Source organism: Heptranchias perlo, chromosome 21 (genome assembly GCF_035084215.1).
Source record: "Heptranchias perlo isolate sHepPer1 chromosome 21, sHepPer1.hap1, whole genome shotgun sequence".
Classification (NCBI taxonomy): Eukaryota; Metazoa; Chordata; class Chondrichthyes; order Hexanchiformes; family Hexanchidae; genus Heptranchias; species Heptranchias perlo.
This window is the reverse complement of record NC_090345.1, coordinates 4,293,569-4,308,169: the sequence shown is the minus strand read 5'-3', so window position 1 is coordinate 4,308,169 and position 14,601 is coordinate 4,293,569. Positions and strand designations below refer to the sequence as shown.

Here is a 14,601-nt window from a genome sequence, read left to right as displayed (position 1 = left end):
TGGTGCTGAGGTCAAACAGACCAGGCGGTCCCAGGTTCCATCCCCAGTATTTGCTGAGTTCGATGATCTCAGAAAGTATTTGGGGAGAGGCGGCAGAGGGCTACAATTGGGCTCAACGTTCCAGAGAAAGGAAAAGAAGGTATCAGTCAGGAAAGCCACCCCTGATCGCTAACCACTAACACGTGCGAAAGCCAGGAGACACCAGAGCTGGACTTCACTGTGAAGATGGTATGTTGCCTCCCTGGTGCCAGGGTCAAGGATGTCACTGAGTGGCTGCAGAACATTCTGGGGGTGGAGGGTGAACAGCCAGAAGTCGTGGTCCATATTGGTACCAACAACATAGGTAGAAAGAGGGATGAAGTCCTGCAGGCAGATTTTAACGAGTTAGGAAAGAAATTAAGAAGCAGGACCTCAAAGGTAGTAATCTCCGGATTACTCCCTGTGCCACGCGCTAGTGAGCACAGAAATTGGAGGGCAGAGCAGATGAATGTGTGGCTGGAGAGATGGTGCAGGAGGGAGGTCTTTAGATTCGTGGGCCATTGGGACCAGTTCTTGGGAAGGTGGGACCAGTACAGGCCGGACGGGTTGCACCTCAACGGAGCTGGGACCAATGTTCTCGCAGGGAGGTTCGCGAGTGCTGTGGGGGGGGTCGAGGGTTTAAATTAATTTGGCAGGGGGATGGGCACCAGGATGTAGCAATGGAAAGGAGAAACAAGGGGCACAAAGGATCGGGGGAGAAAAATAGCACTAGAGCAAGTAATAGTGGTGTATCAGGTGGGATCAGACGAAGAGAGAGTAAAAGAAAGTCTAAGACTGGTTTGCAGTGCATGTGTGTAAACGCATGAAGTGTGGTAAAAAAGGTTGGTGAGCTGCAGGCACAAATAGCCACATGGGAATAATGATGTTGTGGCGATAATGGAGACCTGGCTCAAAAAAGGGCAGGATTGGGTACTAAATATTCCTGGATACAAGGTGTTCAGGAAAGATAGGGAAGGAAAGAAAGGAGGTGGGGTGGCAGTATTGATTAAGGAGAATATTGCAGTACTGGAGAGAGAGGATGTCCTGGAGGGGTCAAGGACAGAATCTATTTGGTTAGAGTTAAGAAATAAAAGAGGTGCCATTACACTACTGGGTGTATTCTACAGGCCACCAAGTAGTGGGAAGGATATAGAGGAGCAAATTTGCAAGGAAATTACAGAGAGGTGCAAAAGCCATAGAGTAGCGGTAATTGGGGACTTCAACTATCCTAATATAGACTGGGATAACAATAATAATATAACGGGCACAGAGAGGGAGGAATTTTTGAAATGTGTTCAGGATATCTTTCTCGACCAGTACGTTTCCGGCCCAACGAGGAAGGAGGCATTGCTGGACTTGGTTCTGGGGAATGAGGCGGGCCAAGTGGAGCAAGTGTCAGTGGGGGAGCATTTAGGGAGCAGCGATCCATAGTATCATAAGGTTTAGAATAGCTATGGAAAAGGACAGGGACCACTCTAAAGTAAAAATACTCAATTGGAGGAGGGCCAATTTCAATGGGATGAGAGTAGATCTGGCCCGGGTAAATTGGAATCAAAGACTGGCAGGCAAAACTGTAATTGAACAGTTGGCGGCCGTTGAAGAGGAGATGGTTCGGGTACAGTCAAGGTACATTCCCACGAGGCAGAATGGTAGGGCAAGTAAAGCCAGAGCTCCCTGGATGACAAAGAAGATAGTGAGTAAGATGTAGTGGAAAAAAGGGGCGTATGACAGATGTCAGGTTGATAAAACAAGTGAGAACCAAAATGAATACAGAAAGTTCAGAGGGGAAGTGAAAAAGGAAATAAGAGGGGCAAAGAGAGAGTATGAGAATAGACTGAAGGCCAACATAAAAGGGAATCCAAAAGTCTTCTACAGGCATGTAAACAGTAAACAGTAAACGGGTGGTAAAAGGGGGGAGGGGGGGCGATTAGGGACCATAAAGAAGATCTACTCATGGAGGCAGAGGGGATGGCTGAGGTACTAAATGAGTACTTTGCATCTGTCTTTACCAAGGAAGATGATGCTGCCGCCGTCTCAGTAAAGGAAGATATAATTGAGATACTGGATGGGCTAAAAATTGATAAAGAAGAGGTACTAGAAAGGCTAGCTGTACTTAAAGTAGATAAGTCACCCGGTCCGGATGGGATGCATCCTAGGTTGCTGAGGGAAGGGTGGAAATTTCTTATTTTAATTCATTCATGGGATGTGGGCGTCGCTGGCGAGGCCAGCATTTATTGCCCATCCTCAATTGCCCTTGAGAAGTTGGTAATGAGCCGTTTTCTTGAACTGCTGCAGTCCATGTGGTGAAGGTTCTCCCATAGTGCTGTTAGGAACACAGGAATATAGGGACAGGAGTAGGCCATTCAGCCCCTCGAGCCTGCTCCGCCATTTGATAAGATCATGGCTGATCTGTGATCTAACTCCATATACCTACCTTTGGCCCATATCCCTTAATACCTTTGGTTGCCAAAAAGCTATCTATCTCACATTTAAATTTAGCAATTGAGCTAGTATCAATTGCCGTTTGTGGAAGAGAGTTCCAAACTTCTACCACCCTTGGTGTGTAGAAATGTTTTCTAATCTCGCTCCTTAAAGGTCTGGCTCTAATTTTTAGACTGTGCCCCCTACTCTTAAAATCCCCAACCAGCAGAAATAGTTTCTCTCTATCCACCCTATCTGTTCCCCTTAATATCATAAACTTCGATCAGATCACCCCTTAACCTTCTAAACTCTAGAGAATACAACCCCAATTTGTGTAATCTCTCCTCGTAACTTAACCCTTGAAGTCCGGGTATCATTCTAGTAAACCTACGCTGCACTCCCTCCAAGGCCAATATGTCCTTCCGAAGGTGCGGTGCCCAGAACTGCTCACAGTACTCCAGGTGCGGTCTAACCAGGGTTTTGTATAGCTGCAGCATAACTTCTGCCCCCTTGTACTCTAGTCCTCTAGATAAAAAGGCCAGCATTCCATTAGCCTTATTGATTATTTTCTGCACCTGTTCATGACACTTCAATGATCTATGCACCTGAACCCCTAAGTCCCTTTGGGCATCCACTGTTTTTAACTTTTTACCATTTAGAAAGTACCCTGTTCTATCCTTTTTTGATCCAAAATGGATGACTTCACATTTGTCTACATTGAATTCCATTTGCCACAGTTTTGCCCATTCACCTAATCTGTCAATATTGCTTTGTAATTCTATGTTTTCATCTACACTGCTTACAATGCCACCAATCTGTGTGTCATCGGCAAACTTAGATATGAGACTTTCTATGCCTTCATCTAAGTCGTTAATAAATATTGTGACTAATTGAGGCCCCAAGACAGATCCCTGTGGGACTCCACTAGTCACATCCTGCCAATGTGAGTACCTATCCATTATCCCTACTCTCTGACGCCTTTCACTCAGCCAACTTCCTAACCAAGTCCGTACTTTTCCCTTGATTCCATGGGCCTCTGTCTTAGCTAACAGTCTCTTACGTGGGACTTTATCAAATGTCTTCTGGAAGTCCATATAAATAACATCCATTGACATTCCCCTGTCCACTACTTTAGTCACCTCTTCAAAAAATTCAATCAGGTTTGTCCGGCACGACCTACCTTTCATAAATTCATGCTGGCTCTCTCTGATTAACTGAAAATTCTCGAGGTGTTCAGTCACCCTATCCTTAATTATAGACTCCAGCATTTTCCCCACAACAGATGTTAGGCTAACCGGTCTATAATTCCCTGGTTTCCCACTCTCTCCTTTCTTAAAAGTGGAATGACATGTGCAATTTTCCAATCCAGAGGGACAGTTCCTGAATCTAGAGAACTTTGAAACACTATAGTTAGGGCATCTGCAATATGCTCACCTACTTCCTTTAAAACCCTGGGATGGAAACCATCTGGTCCTGGGGATTTGTCACTCTTTGGTGCTATTATTTTCTTCATTACTGTTGTTTTACTCATGTTAATTTTATTGAGTCCCTGTCCCCAATTCAATATTAGTTTTCTTGGGATTTCCGGCATGCTAACCTCTTTTTCGACTGTAAATACTGACGCAAAGTAATTATTCAACATGTCTGCCATTTCCCCAGTTTTTAAGGGGCCAACACTGCTCCTGACCACCCTCTTTTTCCTAATATAACTATAAAAGTTCTTCGTATTGGTTTTGATATCCCTTGCAAGTTTCCTTTCATACTCTCTTTTTATAGCTCTTACTATCTGTTTTGTGACCCTTTGTTGATCTTTGTATCTTTCCCATTCGCCAGGATATGTGCCATTTTTTGCCTTTAGGTAGGGAGTTCCAGGATTTTGACCCAGCGACGGGTGAAGGAACGGCGATATATTGCCAAGTCCGGATGGTGTGTGACTCGGAGGGGAACGTGCAGGTATGGTGTTGTTCCCATGTGCCTGCTGCCCTTGTCCTTCTAGGTGGTGGAGGTCGCAGGTTTGGGAGGTGCTGTCGAAGAAGCCTTGGAGAGTTGCAGAGGTACTGGCCATAATCTTCCAAACATCCGTAGATACGGGGGTGCGGTCAGAAGACTGGAGAATTGTAAATGTTACACCCTTGTTCAAAAAAGTGCGTAACGATAAACCCAGCAACTATAGGCCAGTCAGTTTAACCTCAGTGGTGGAGAAACTTTTATGGATTTGTTAAAGGCAAAACATGTTTAACTAACCTGATAGAGTTTTTTGATGAGGTAACAGAGAGGGTCGATGAAGGCAATGCAGTTGATGTAGTGTATATGGATTTTCAAAAGGTGTTTGATAAATTACCGTATGGTAGGCTTATCAAGATTGCAGCCCATGGAATAAAAGGGGGCAGTAGCAACATGGATACAGAATTGGCCAAGGGAAGGAAACAGAGAGTAGTGGTGAACGGTTGTTTTTCGGGCTGGAGGGAGGTGTACAGTGGTGTTCCCCAGGGGTCAGTGCTGGGACCACTGCTTTTCTTGATATATATTAATGACTTGGACTTGGGTGTACAGGGCACAATTTCAAAATTTGCAGATGACACAAAACTTGGAAGGGTAGTAAACAGTGAGGAGGATAGTGATAGACTTCAAGAGGATATAGACAGGCTGGTGGCATGGGCGGACACATGGCAGATGAAATTTAAAGCAGAAAAATGCGAAGTGATACATTTCGGTAGGAAGAACGAGGAGAGGCAATATAAACTAGAGGGCACAACTCTAAAAGGGGTACAGGAACAGAGAGATCTGGGGGTATATGTGCACAAATCGTTGAAGGCAGGACAGGTTGAGAAAGTGGTTAAAAAAGCACATGGGATCCTGGGCTTTATAAATAGACGCATAGAGTACAAAAGCAAGGAAGTTATGATGAACCTTTATAAAACACTGATTCAGCCACAACTGGAGTATTGTGTCCAATTCCGGGCACCACTCTTCAGGAAAGATGTGAAGGCCTTAGAGAGGGTGCAGAAAAGATTTACTAGGATGATTCCAGGGATGAGGGACTTTAGTTACGTGGATAGATTGGAGAAACTGGGGTTGTTCTCCTTGGAACAGAGACAGTTGCGAGGAGATTTGATAGAGGTATTCAAAATCATGAAGGGTCTAGACAGAGTAGATAGAGAGAAACTGTTCCCATTGGTGGAAGGGTCAAGGTCCAGAGGACATAGATTTAAGGTGATTGGCAAAAGAACCAAAAGTGACATGAGGAAAAACTTTTTACACAGCGAGTGGTTGGGATCTGGAATGCACTGCCCGAGGATGGAGGCAGATTCAATCATGGCCTTCAAAAGGGAACTGGATAAGGAGTTGAAAGGAAAAAATTTTGCAGGGCTACGGGGAAAGGGCGGGGGAGTGAGACTAGCTGGACTGCTCTTGCACAGAGCTGACGTGGACTCGATGGGCCGAATGGCCTCATTCTGTGCTGCAACCTATGATTCTATGATCCCAAGTCTTTCGTAGTCAAACAGTTTGAAAGAAAGAAAAAAAACTAGCATTTCTATAGCACCTTTCACAACCTTAGGACTTCCCAAAGCACATTACTGCCAATTAAGTACTTTTTGAAGTGTAGTCACAGTTGTAATATAGGAAACGCGGCAGCCAATTTGCGCATAGCAAGATCCCACAAACAGCAATGTAATAATGACCAGATAATCTGTGTTATTGATGTTGGTTGAGGGATAAATATTGGCCAGGTCACCGGGAGAACTCCCCTGCTCTTCTTCGAAATAGCGCCATGGGATCTTTTACATGCACCTGAGAGGTGCACCCCTAGTCCAGCACTGAGGGAGTGCTGCACTGTCGGAGGTGCCGTATTTCGGATTATGTGCCCAAGTCCCTAGAATGGGGCTTGAACCCACAACCTTCTGGCTGAGAGGCGAGAGTGCTACCCACTGAGCCACGGCTGACACGAGCTGGACACGAGCTTGGCCACTTGGCTGGACTACCAGAGGTTGGCCAGACACCCCCCGCCGTGGTGCCGTACCCCATGAAACAGCAGCAGCGAAAAAAAGAGAGGGAGAAAATAGGAAAATAAGGCAACAGCGGGGTCTAACACCAGAACCAATGTTATTAGGGGTGGAGGGGGAAACAGAGCCATGTTCCTGGGGTGTCAGCAGCCAGTGTTTTAGCAGCATCACAACACCCGATCCGGTGTATTACAGGCATAATTAGAAAGCTAAATGTAAGCTCATTTTGAATAAAAAAGATAAATCAAAAATGGATTTCATTTATTTACAATATAAATACATGAATATTTTAAAAAATGAAGAAACCACCAAATTATTCAAGTACTTCAACACTTTCTATCACATCTCCGTGATACTGGAATAATTTCGATTCCTCTTCACAGCGTTTAATTTCCCTAATCAGTTTTGCTCCTGTGTGGCGTCAGAGCAATGGCCACAGCCTAATTATGCAAGCTGGCAAATTAGATTTAATTAGCATAATTCATTCATATATATTCACCACTAGCAATAATGAATAGACCCTTTGAATCTCCTAGAGTTGGAATTTTTTTTTCAGATTCAGGAGAGCGTATCCCGTAATTAACTTGATTTGCATATGCATCAGCTGTGTGCAGCATGCAGGCTCAGGTTCAGTCCCCAGTCTGTGCTGGACAAGTTGATCTCCTGGCAGCGGTTGGGGCACTACAAGGGGTCTCAGCACCCCTGGACTGGGGGGGGGGGGGGGGGATTGGGGAGGAAAGAGAGCGGAAGGAGGTTTGGTGGGAGGTTTCCAATTGTTAAACGGTGACCCCTGGACAAGGGGACGAGTTCAGACTCAGTTGGTCAGCTGCGGCTCAGTGGGCGTCACTCTCGCCTCTGAATCAGAAGGTCGTGGGTTTGAGTCCCACTCCACAGACTTGAGCGCATAATCCAAACTGACACTCCCAGTGCAGTACTGAGGGAGTGCTGCACTGTCGGAGGTGCCGTCTTTCGGATGAGACGTTAAACCGAGGTCCTGGTCTGCCCTTGCAGGTGGACATAAAAGATCCCAGGACACTATTTGAAGAAGAGCAGGGGGAGTTCTCCCCTGGGGTCCTGGCCAATATTTATCCCTTAACCAATACCACTAAAACAGATTATCTGGTATTTATCACATTGCTGTTTGTGGGACCTTGCTGTGCGCAAATTGGCTGCCGTGTTTCCTACATTACAACAGTGACTACACTTCAAAAGTACTTCATTGGCTGTAACTTGCTTTGGGACGTGCTGAGGTGGTGAAAGGCGTTGTATAAATGCAAGTTGTTTCATTCTTTCAGTTGTCTTGTCCACAGTGGCACATTCGGACAGCCTGCCGATACTCACTGGTCTAGCTCCACAGACGAGGTGTGGCTACTTGAACAAGACCCGGGAGAACTGCTCCAGAATAACTGTGTGAATCAGCAGCTCAAAGAGGGGAGAACACCATGGGAGATGGGGAAGGAATCGTTGAGGGGCGTATAAGAACTGTTTACACCTGATTTACTGCTTTATGCTGTCCTTAAATATACGCAAAAACAAACAAGCTGGCGAGCCTGACTAGGCATTAAGTGGTGGGAAGGACTTTTAAAGGCAACACCATGTGTTTGTGATCGCAGTGGGATCTCCAGTGAGTCTGACAATCATCTTGTCACAGAGATGGTGCAGCTCTGGTGAGTGAATGTAATCAATCAGATAATAACAACTTGCATTTATACAGCGCCTTTGACATAGTAAACTGTCCCAAGGCGCTTCACAGGAGCATAATCAGAGAAAAATTGTCAAGAGCCACATAAGCAGATATTAGGACAGGTGACTGAAAGCTTGGTCAAGGACATAGGTTTTAAGGAGCAACTTTAAGGAGGAGGGAGAGGAAGAGAGGCAGAGAGGTTTAGGGAGGGAATTCCAGAGCTTAGGGCTTTGGCAGATGAAGGCATGGCCGCCAATGGTGGAGCAATTAAAATCAGGCAATGCACAAGAGGCCAGAACTGGAGGAGCGCAGAGATCTTGGATAGTTGTAGGGCTGGGCGAGGTTACGGAGATAGGGAGGGCGAGGCCACGGAGGGATATGAAAGCAAGGATGAGAATTTTAAAGTCGAGGCATTGCCGGACTGGGAGCCAATGTAGGTCAGCGAGCACTGGGGTGATGGGAGAACAGGACTTGGTCCAAGTTAGGATACAGGCAGCAGAGTTTTGGATGAGATCAAGTTTACGGAGAACGCAAGGTGATTGGCTGGCCAGGACAGCATTGGAGTAACAAAAACAAATCATGCAAAATTCAACTCCTGTAGATGTTGGAACATGCAGGTGGGCCAGTTCCACAGTGGCCATTTTTCCTGAGTGAGCCCAGACAATGAGTGGTAGTGGAAGTCACAGGAATCATAGAATCTTACAGCACAGAAGGAGGTCATTTGGCCCATTGTGACCGGGCTGGCTCTTTGAAAGAGCTATCCAATTAGTCCCACTCTCCTCCTTTTTCCCCATAGCCCTGCAAATTTTTCCTTTTCAAGTATTTATCCAATTCCCTTTGAAAGTTATTATTGAATCTGCTTCCACCGTCCTTTCAGGCAGCGCATTCCAGATCATAACAACTCGCTGCGTGGAAACATTTCTCCTCATTACCCCCTGGTTCTTTTGCCAATTACCTTAAATCTGTGTCCTCTGGTTACTGACCCTCCAGTTTCTCCCTATCTACTCTATCAAAATGGAGATAGAGCCTAGACCGATTCCTCCCCTTCGTAACTCAGGGGGCACGGAGGATATTTGTAGCACTTCTACTGCCACCCTAACCGAGATCAGGTAACTCGGCAAAGACCTGGAACTGAACCTGGGACCTGCGTGTGAAAATGTGAGTGCTGGAAGCGGGAACAGGGTACTGAGTCCGACGATCGGCCATGATCATTTTGAACGGCGGAGCAGGCCCACTCTTGCTCCTATTTTCTATGTTTCTGTACCACAGCGTGCATTTATCAACTGAGCCAGCGGGGAAGCTAATGAGCTGCATTAAGCTCAGGATACTGACACAGGCACCGAAATACACATGCTTCCTTTGCAACCCAAAGAACACATTTATATGATAATTCAGTAGAATTCGCATCCCCTTTATAGAGCAGTCAAGAGAGGTATGTGAAACGTCAATCAAGAGGTGTCAGTGTGTGTAACAGCCTCGAGACGTCATGTGCAGAAGCCAGCTATGAACTGCATTCTCCCACCGTGAAATGAGACAGGGTGTCACCACAGTTCCGCATCAAGTCCGGGGCTGCTCCACAAGCATTCTGTGATCGCTAATGATTTGAAGCCTTCACTTTCTTCTTTTTCTCCCTTTCCCCCCCTCTCCTGAAGGCTCCAACTCCTCCTGGATGGCAGTTGCACAGACATCGCTCGGTTAGGGGTCAGCCATGGCTCAGTGAGTAGCATTTTCGCCTCTGAGCTAGGAGGTCGCGGGTTCAAGTCCCACTTCAAAGGCCTGAGGACAAAACCCAGGCCGACAGTGCCAGTACTGAGGGAGTGCTGCACAGTCAGAGGTGCCGTCTTTCGGATGAGACATTAAACCACTTTTCAGGTGGACGTAAAAGATCCCATGGCCACTATTTCAAAGAAGTGCAGGGGAGTTCTCCCCGGTGTCCTGGCCAATATTTATCACTCGACCAACATCGCTAAAACAAATTATCTGGTCATTATCACATTGCTGTTTGTGGGATCTTGCTGTGCGCAAATTGGCTGCTACGTTTCCTACATTACATCAGTGACTACACTTCAAAAGTACTTCATTGGATGTAAAGCGCTTTAAGAAATCCTGAGGTCGTGAAAGGTGTTGTAGAAATGCACGTCTTTATTTCTCAGTGGGCTCATGCAAGAGGCTTTTCTTCATGGGCGAACCTAGGTGATGAGTGACGGCAGGCTATTCAAATGCTATTCAGTGACCCTCAATCTTGGTTAGCGATCAGGCAAAGGAACTCTGACCGATTTTACCCCTCTCTAGCTCAGGGGCACTGAGAACAATTGCCGTGCCCCTACTACCGCACCCAGCCGAATAGTCGTGCTGTGGGAAGTGCATTCCCGAACGCTGCAATCTCTAATGGACTCCAACTAAGGATTCATGCGAAGCAGCTGTCTGTCAGTTCTTAGGTAACATCATATATTGCCAGAAATAGCAAGAGGTTTGTGCTGACAAAGAAAATTACATGCAAGCGAGCCACGAACATCTGGTGCAGCAGCCTGTCGAGTAAATCTGAACAGTGTGGTACCCACGAGGCACACAGATCAGAAGCTAAGTTAGCTGATTTTGGTCAGGAAGCAGTGTTGGCACTGCAATTGATCCCAGTGACCCTGGGACAGCGAGAGGAAAATAAAATCAACCCAGGTTTCCGGTCCTGACTGTGATTCAGAGTTGCACTTGAATAGTCGCATAGCCTACCGCCATTTTCCGTCTGGCCTTACACATGAAGAATGGGCAATTTGGGGAATCACAGAATGGTTACGACATAGAAGGAGGCCATTCGATCCATCGATCCTGTGCTGGCTCTCTGCAAGAGCAATCCAGTTAGTCCCACTCCCCAGCTCTTTCCCTGTAGCCCTGCAAATTTTTCTCGAGATATCAGAGAGCGGCCAGCGGGGGGGACCGCATCCCAGCAAAGGGGGGGGACCGCATCCCAGCATAGGGGGGGGACCGCATCCCAGCAAAGGGGGGGGACCGCATCCCAGCAAAGGGGGGGGGACCGCATCCCAGCATAGGGGGGGGACCGCATCCCAGCAAAGGGGGGGGACCGCATCCCAGCAAAGGGGGGGGACCGCATCCCAGCAAAGGGGGGGGACCGCATCCCAGCAAAGGGGGGGGACCGCATCCCAGCAAAGGGGGGGGACCGCATCCCAGCAAAGGGGGGGGACCGCATCCCAGCAAAGGGGGGGGACCGCATCCCAGCAAAGGGGGGGGACCGCATCCCAGCAAAGGGGGGGGACCGCATCCCAGCAAAGGGGGGGGACCGCATCCCAGCAAAGGGGGGGGACCGCATCCCAGCAAAGGGGGGGGACCGCATCCCAGCAAAGGGGGGGGACCGCATCCCAACAGGAGTCAGCTCCATCGGGGAGGAGTGGGGAGAAAACTGGGGAAAAAGCAAGGAAAAAGCAAAGCCTGGAATGAGGAAAGGCCATTGAGCCCATCATACTAGCTGTTCCCACAGCCCATGTACACTCTCCCCTATCATGGACTCTACCCACCCATTTAATCTCTTCCCACAGTCCATGTACACTCTCCCCTAAGGGTTACTGAATGTGTCACTTCATCTATTTTTGTTCCTGTCTGCGGAGAGTGACCTCTGTGATCCCCCTGTTACATTTGGTGATGGGTGTCAGCCTTCACAGACACGCTGGTCTCTTTTTGTAGAATACACAGGCCCAACTGCGATAGAGTGCAAACGCCCAGGGCCAGCTCCCCGCCGCAGGGCCAGCTCCCCGCCGCAGGGTTGTAGATGCACATTTTCTAGGGTTTGCGATGGCATGGGGTCCCTACACCCCGGGTCATTCATACCTCGGAATGAAGCCGACTTTGAGAGAACCGATCTGCACTCTATACAACGCCGGATTACCCGGATTTTAATACAATTCACAGAGCAGAACGGGCAGTATTCTTAACATCCATTGTTAATGCTAGGTCCCGAATCTTACTTTTTTTTGTAAAAAGGACATTGTTTAACCATCTGGTCATTCAAGGAGAGGAGAAACAATTAAAGGTATTAATGAGACGCACTCACCCAACACGGCACAGACCAGAGGGCGTGAGGGGATATTCTTGTCTGCAGCTTTCTTCCGATGTCTCATGGGCTAAAAGTTAAGAACAGACCAATTTTTAGGAACACGAAGAGGCCTCAGGTTCAAGTATGCAGGTCCCTTTCTGAGAGATGAACTCTGCCCTCTGCCTCCTCACCGCTTCCCTCACCTCTTCACAAATTAAACACTCAAATCCTGCTTTTACTCTTTTCTCATTATTGCAATTCTCGCCCAACTCCAATCAAAATGAAGTTGTTTTAATAAGTTGAGGGCCTACGGAAAAAGCACTGACCAACCAAAAAAAAAATGTCTAGCTGCGGCCAGAAAACCCTGGAAAACACAGCAGGTCGATTGTATCGGAGAAGAGAACAGTCATACTTTGAGTGGGGATGAGTGGTGAGAACTCTGATGGGGTCCTGAAGGGTCTCCACTCAAAACATTAATTTCTTGTTCTCCCTCAGATGCTGATCGACGTGCTGAGTATTCCCAATGTTTCCGGGTCTTGTTTCCGATTTCCAGCTTTTCCTTTTAGCTCTAAGAGCGGCAACTTTCGACAAGGATCTACGAATGGAAGGGGTGTCAGAGTCTGCCGTTCATCTCTCAGACCAGCTCCTCTAGACCCAGTTTTTGTTTCTTCACTTGTCCCATTACCACCCACTTTTTGCCTTGCACCATCATCCCTTTTGTCATTTAATCACTCCCACCCTCCACCCTATCAAAGACCTTCCGCTTTGTTCTGGCCCTCTCCCGCCCCTTACCTGGCTCTGCACTTGCTTAAAAACCGTTTAATCTCTAACTTCTTCCCGTTCTGACGAAAGGTCATCGACCTGAAACGTTAACTGTATCTCTCTCTACAGATGCTGCCTGACCTGCTGAGTATTTCCAGCATTTTATGTTTTTATTTCAGATTTCCAGCATCCGCAGTATTTTGCTTTTATTCTGGGTTGAATTTGTCTCTCGTTGACTGCCTATCAGGAGCCTCCATGAAGCCAGTATGAGCAGTTTCAATCAACTTGCTAGTGAACAAAACCGTATCTAATTTGACACAAAACAAGAAACTGTCATAGTGAGCGTTCTTTCGAGGTTGGTTCCGAGGCCCGCTGGTAGAGAGGTATAGAGGGAGCTTTACCCTGTATCTAACCCGTGCAGTACCTGCCCTGGGAGTGTTTGATGGGACAGTGTAGAGGGAGCTTTACTCTGTATCTAACCCTGTACCTGCCCCGGGAGTGTTTGATGGGACAGTGTAGAGGGAGCTTTACTCCGTATCTAACCCGTGCTGTACCTGCCCTGGGAGTGTTTGATGGGACAGTGTAGAGGGAGCTTTACTCTGTATCTAACCCGTGCTGTACCTGCCCTGGGAGTGTTTGATGGGACAGTGTAGAGGGAGCTTTACTCCGTATCTAACCCGTGCTGTACCTGCCCTGGGAGTGTTTGATGGGACAGTGTAGAGGGAGCTTTACTCTGTATCTAACCCGTGCTGTACCTGCCCTGGGAGTGTTTGATGGGACAGTGTAGAGGGAGCTTTACTCTGTATCTAACCCGTGCTGTACCTGCCCTGGGAGTGTTTGATGGGACAGTGTAGAGGGAGCTTTACTCTGTATCTAACCCGTGCTGTACCTGCCCTGGGAGTGTTTGATGGGACAGTGTAGAGGGAGCTTTACTCTGTATCTAACCCGTGCTGAACCTGCCCTGGGAGTGTTTGATGGGACAGTGGAACATCTTCTTTTCCTCACCTTGATAAGCAGAACAATTAAGAACAAGGAGACCCACCAATCCCTGGGATAGGAAGCACTTGCTTTGTCTGAGGCTGATAATCACATGTCCCAATAAGACCTTTCCTTCTCCTGCAACAGCTGTCCTCTTCCAAGGGTAGTGTAAAAGAGAAGGTAAATTTGAAATAAAAGCAGAAAATGCTGGAAATACAGGTCAGTCCGTAACTGATAAAGGACAAGCTGATGTTTCTCACAGAACCCTAAATGTACTGTATTTCCAGGCACTTCCTAATTTTGCATCATTTTTAGTATTCACTGAGTTTTTCTTTATTCTTGCAGTTAAGTACCTACAGATGGGCAGAGACTCTCCAGTGTTCCCGTATTCTGACCAGTATTAACTAGTGCCGACCTGTGAGGGTACTTATGCCGAGTTACCTTCTCCCTTGATGATGAATTCTCCTCAGGCTCCTTGGAATGCCTGGTGAGTAAATACATCGCCTGATATTTCTACAGCGGCGGACTGTACAGCCCCAACCTCGATACTCACCATTCTGTGCAAGTTGACCCGGAAGTTCATGTTGTCGTCATGGAGGAAGGCATTAGCATACTGATCCTGTAACAGAGCAGACAAATGCCAAGTGAGAAAATAATTAGAAAGGGTTCAAATCGTGGCGGAATAGGGCAAG

At 47.3% G+C, this 14,601-nt stretch overlaps 1 protein-coding gene across 2 annotated transcripts in view; it reads right to left on the bottom strand.

Moving 5' to 3' along the window:
* Positions 1-14,601, bottom strand: part of armh3 (armadillo like helical domain containing 3) — a 172,504-nt gene that overhangs the window by 90,611 nt on the left and 67,292 nt on the right. For both annotated transcript variants that reach the window (XM_068001998.1, XM_068001999.1), the window contains 2 exons: positions 14,463-14,528; positions 12,188-12,257 (listed from right to left, as the gene is read on the bottom strand). In XM_068001998.1, the coding sequence (XP_067858099.1) occupies positions 12,188-12,257; positions 14,463-14,528 (136 nt within the window). The remainder of the gene's footprint in view (positions 1-12,187; positions 12,258-14,462; positions 14,529-14,601) is intronic.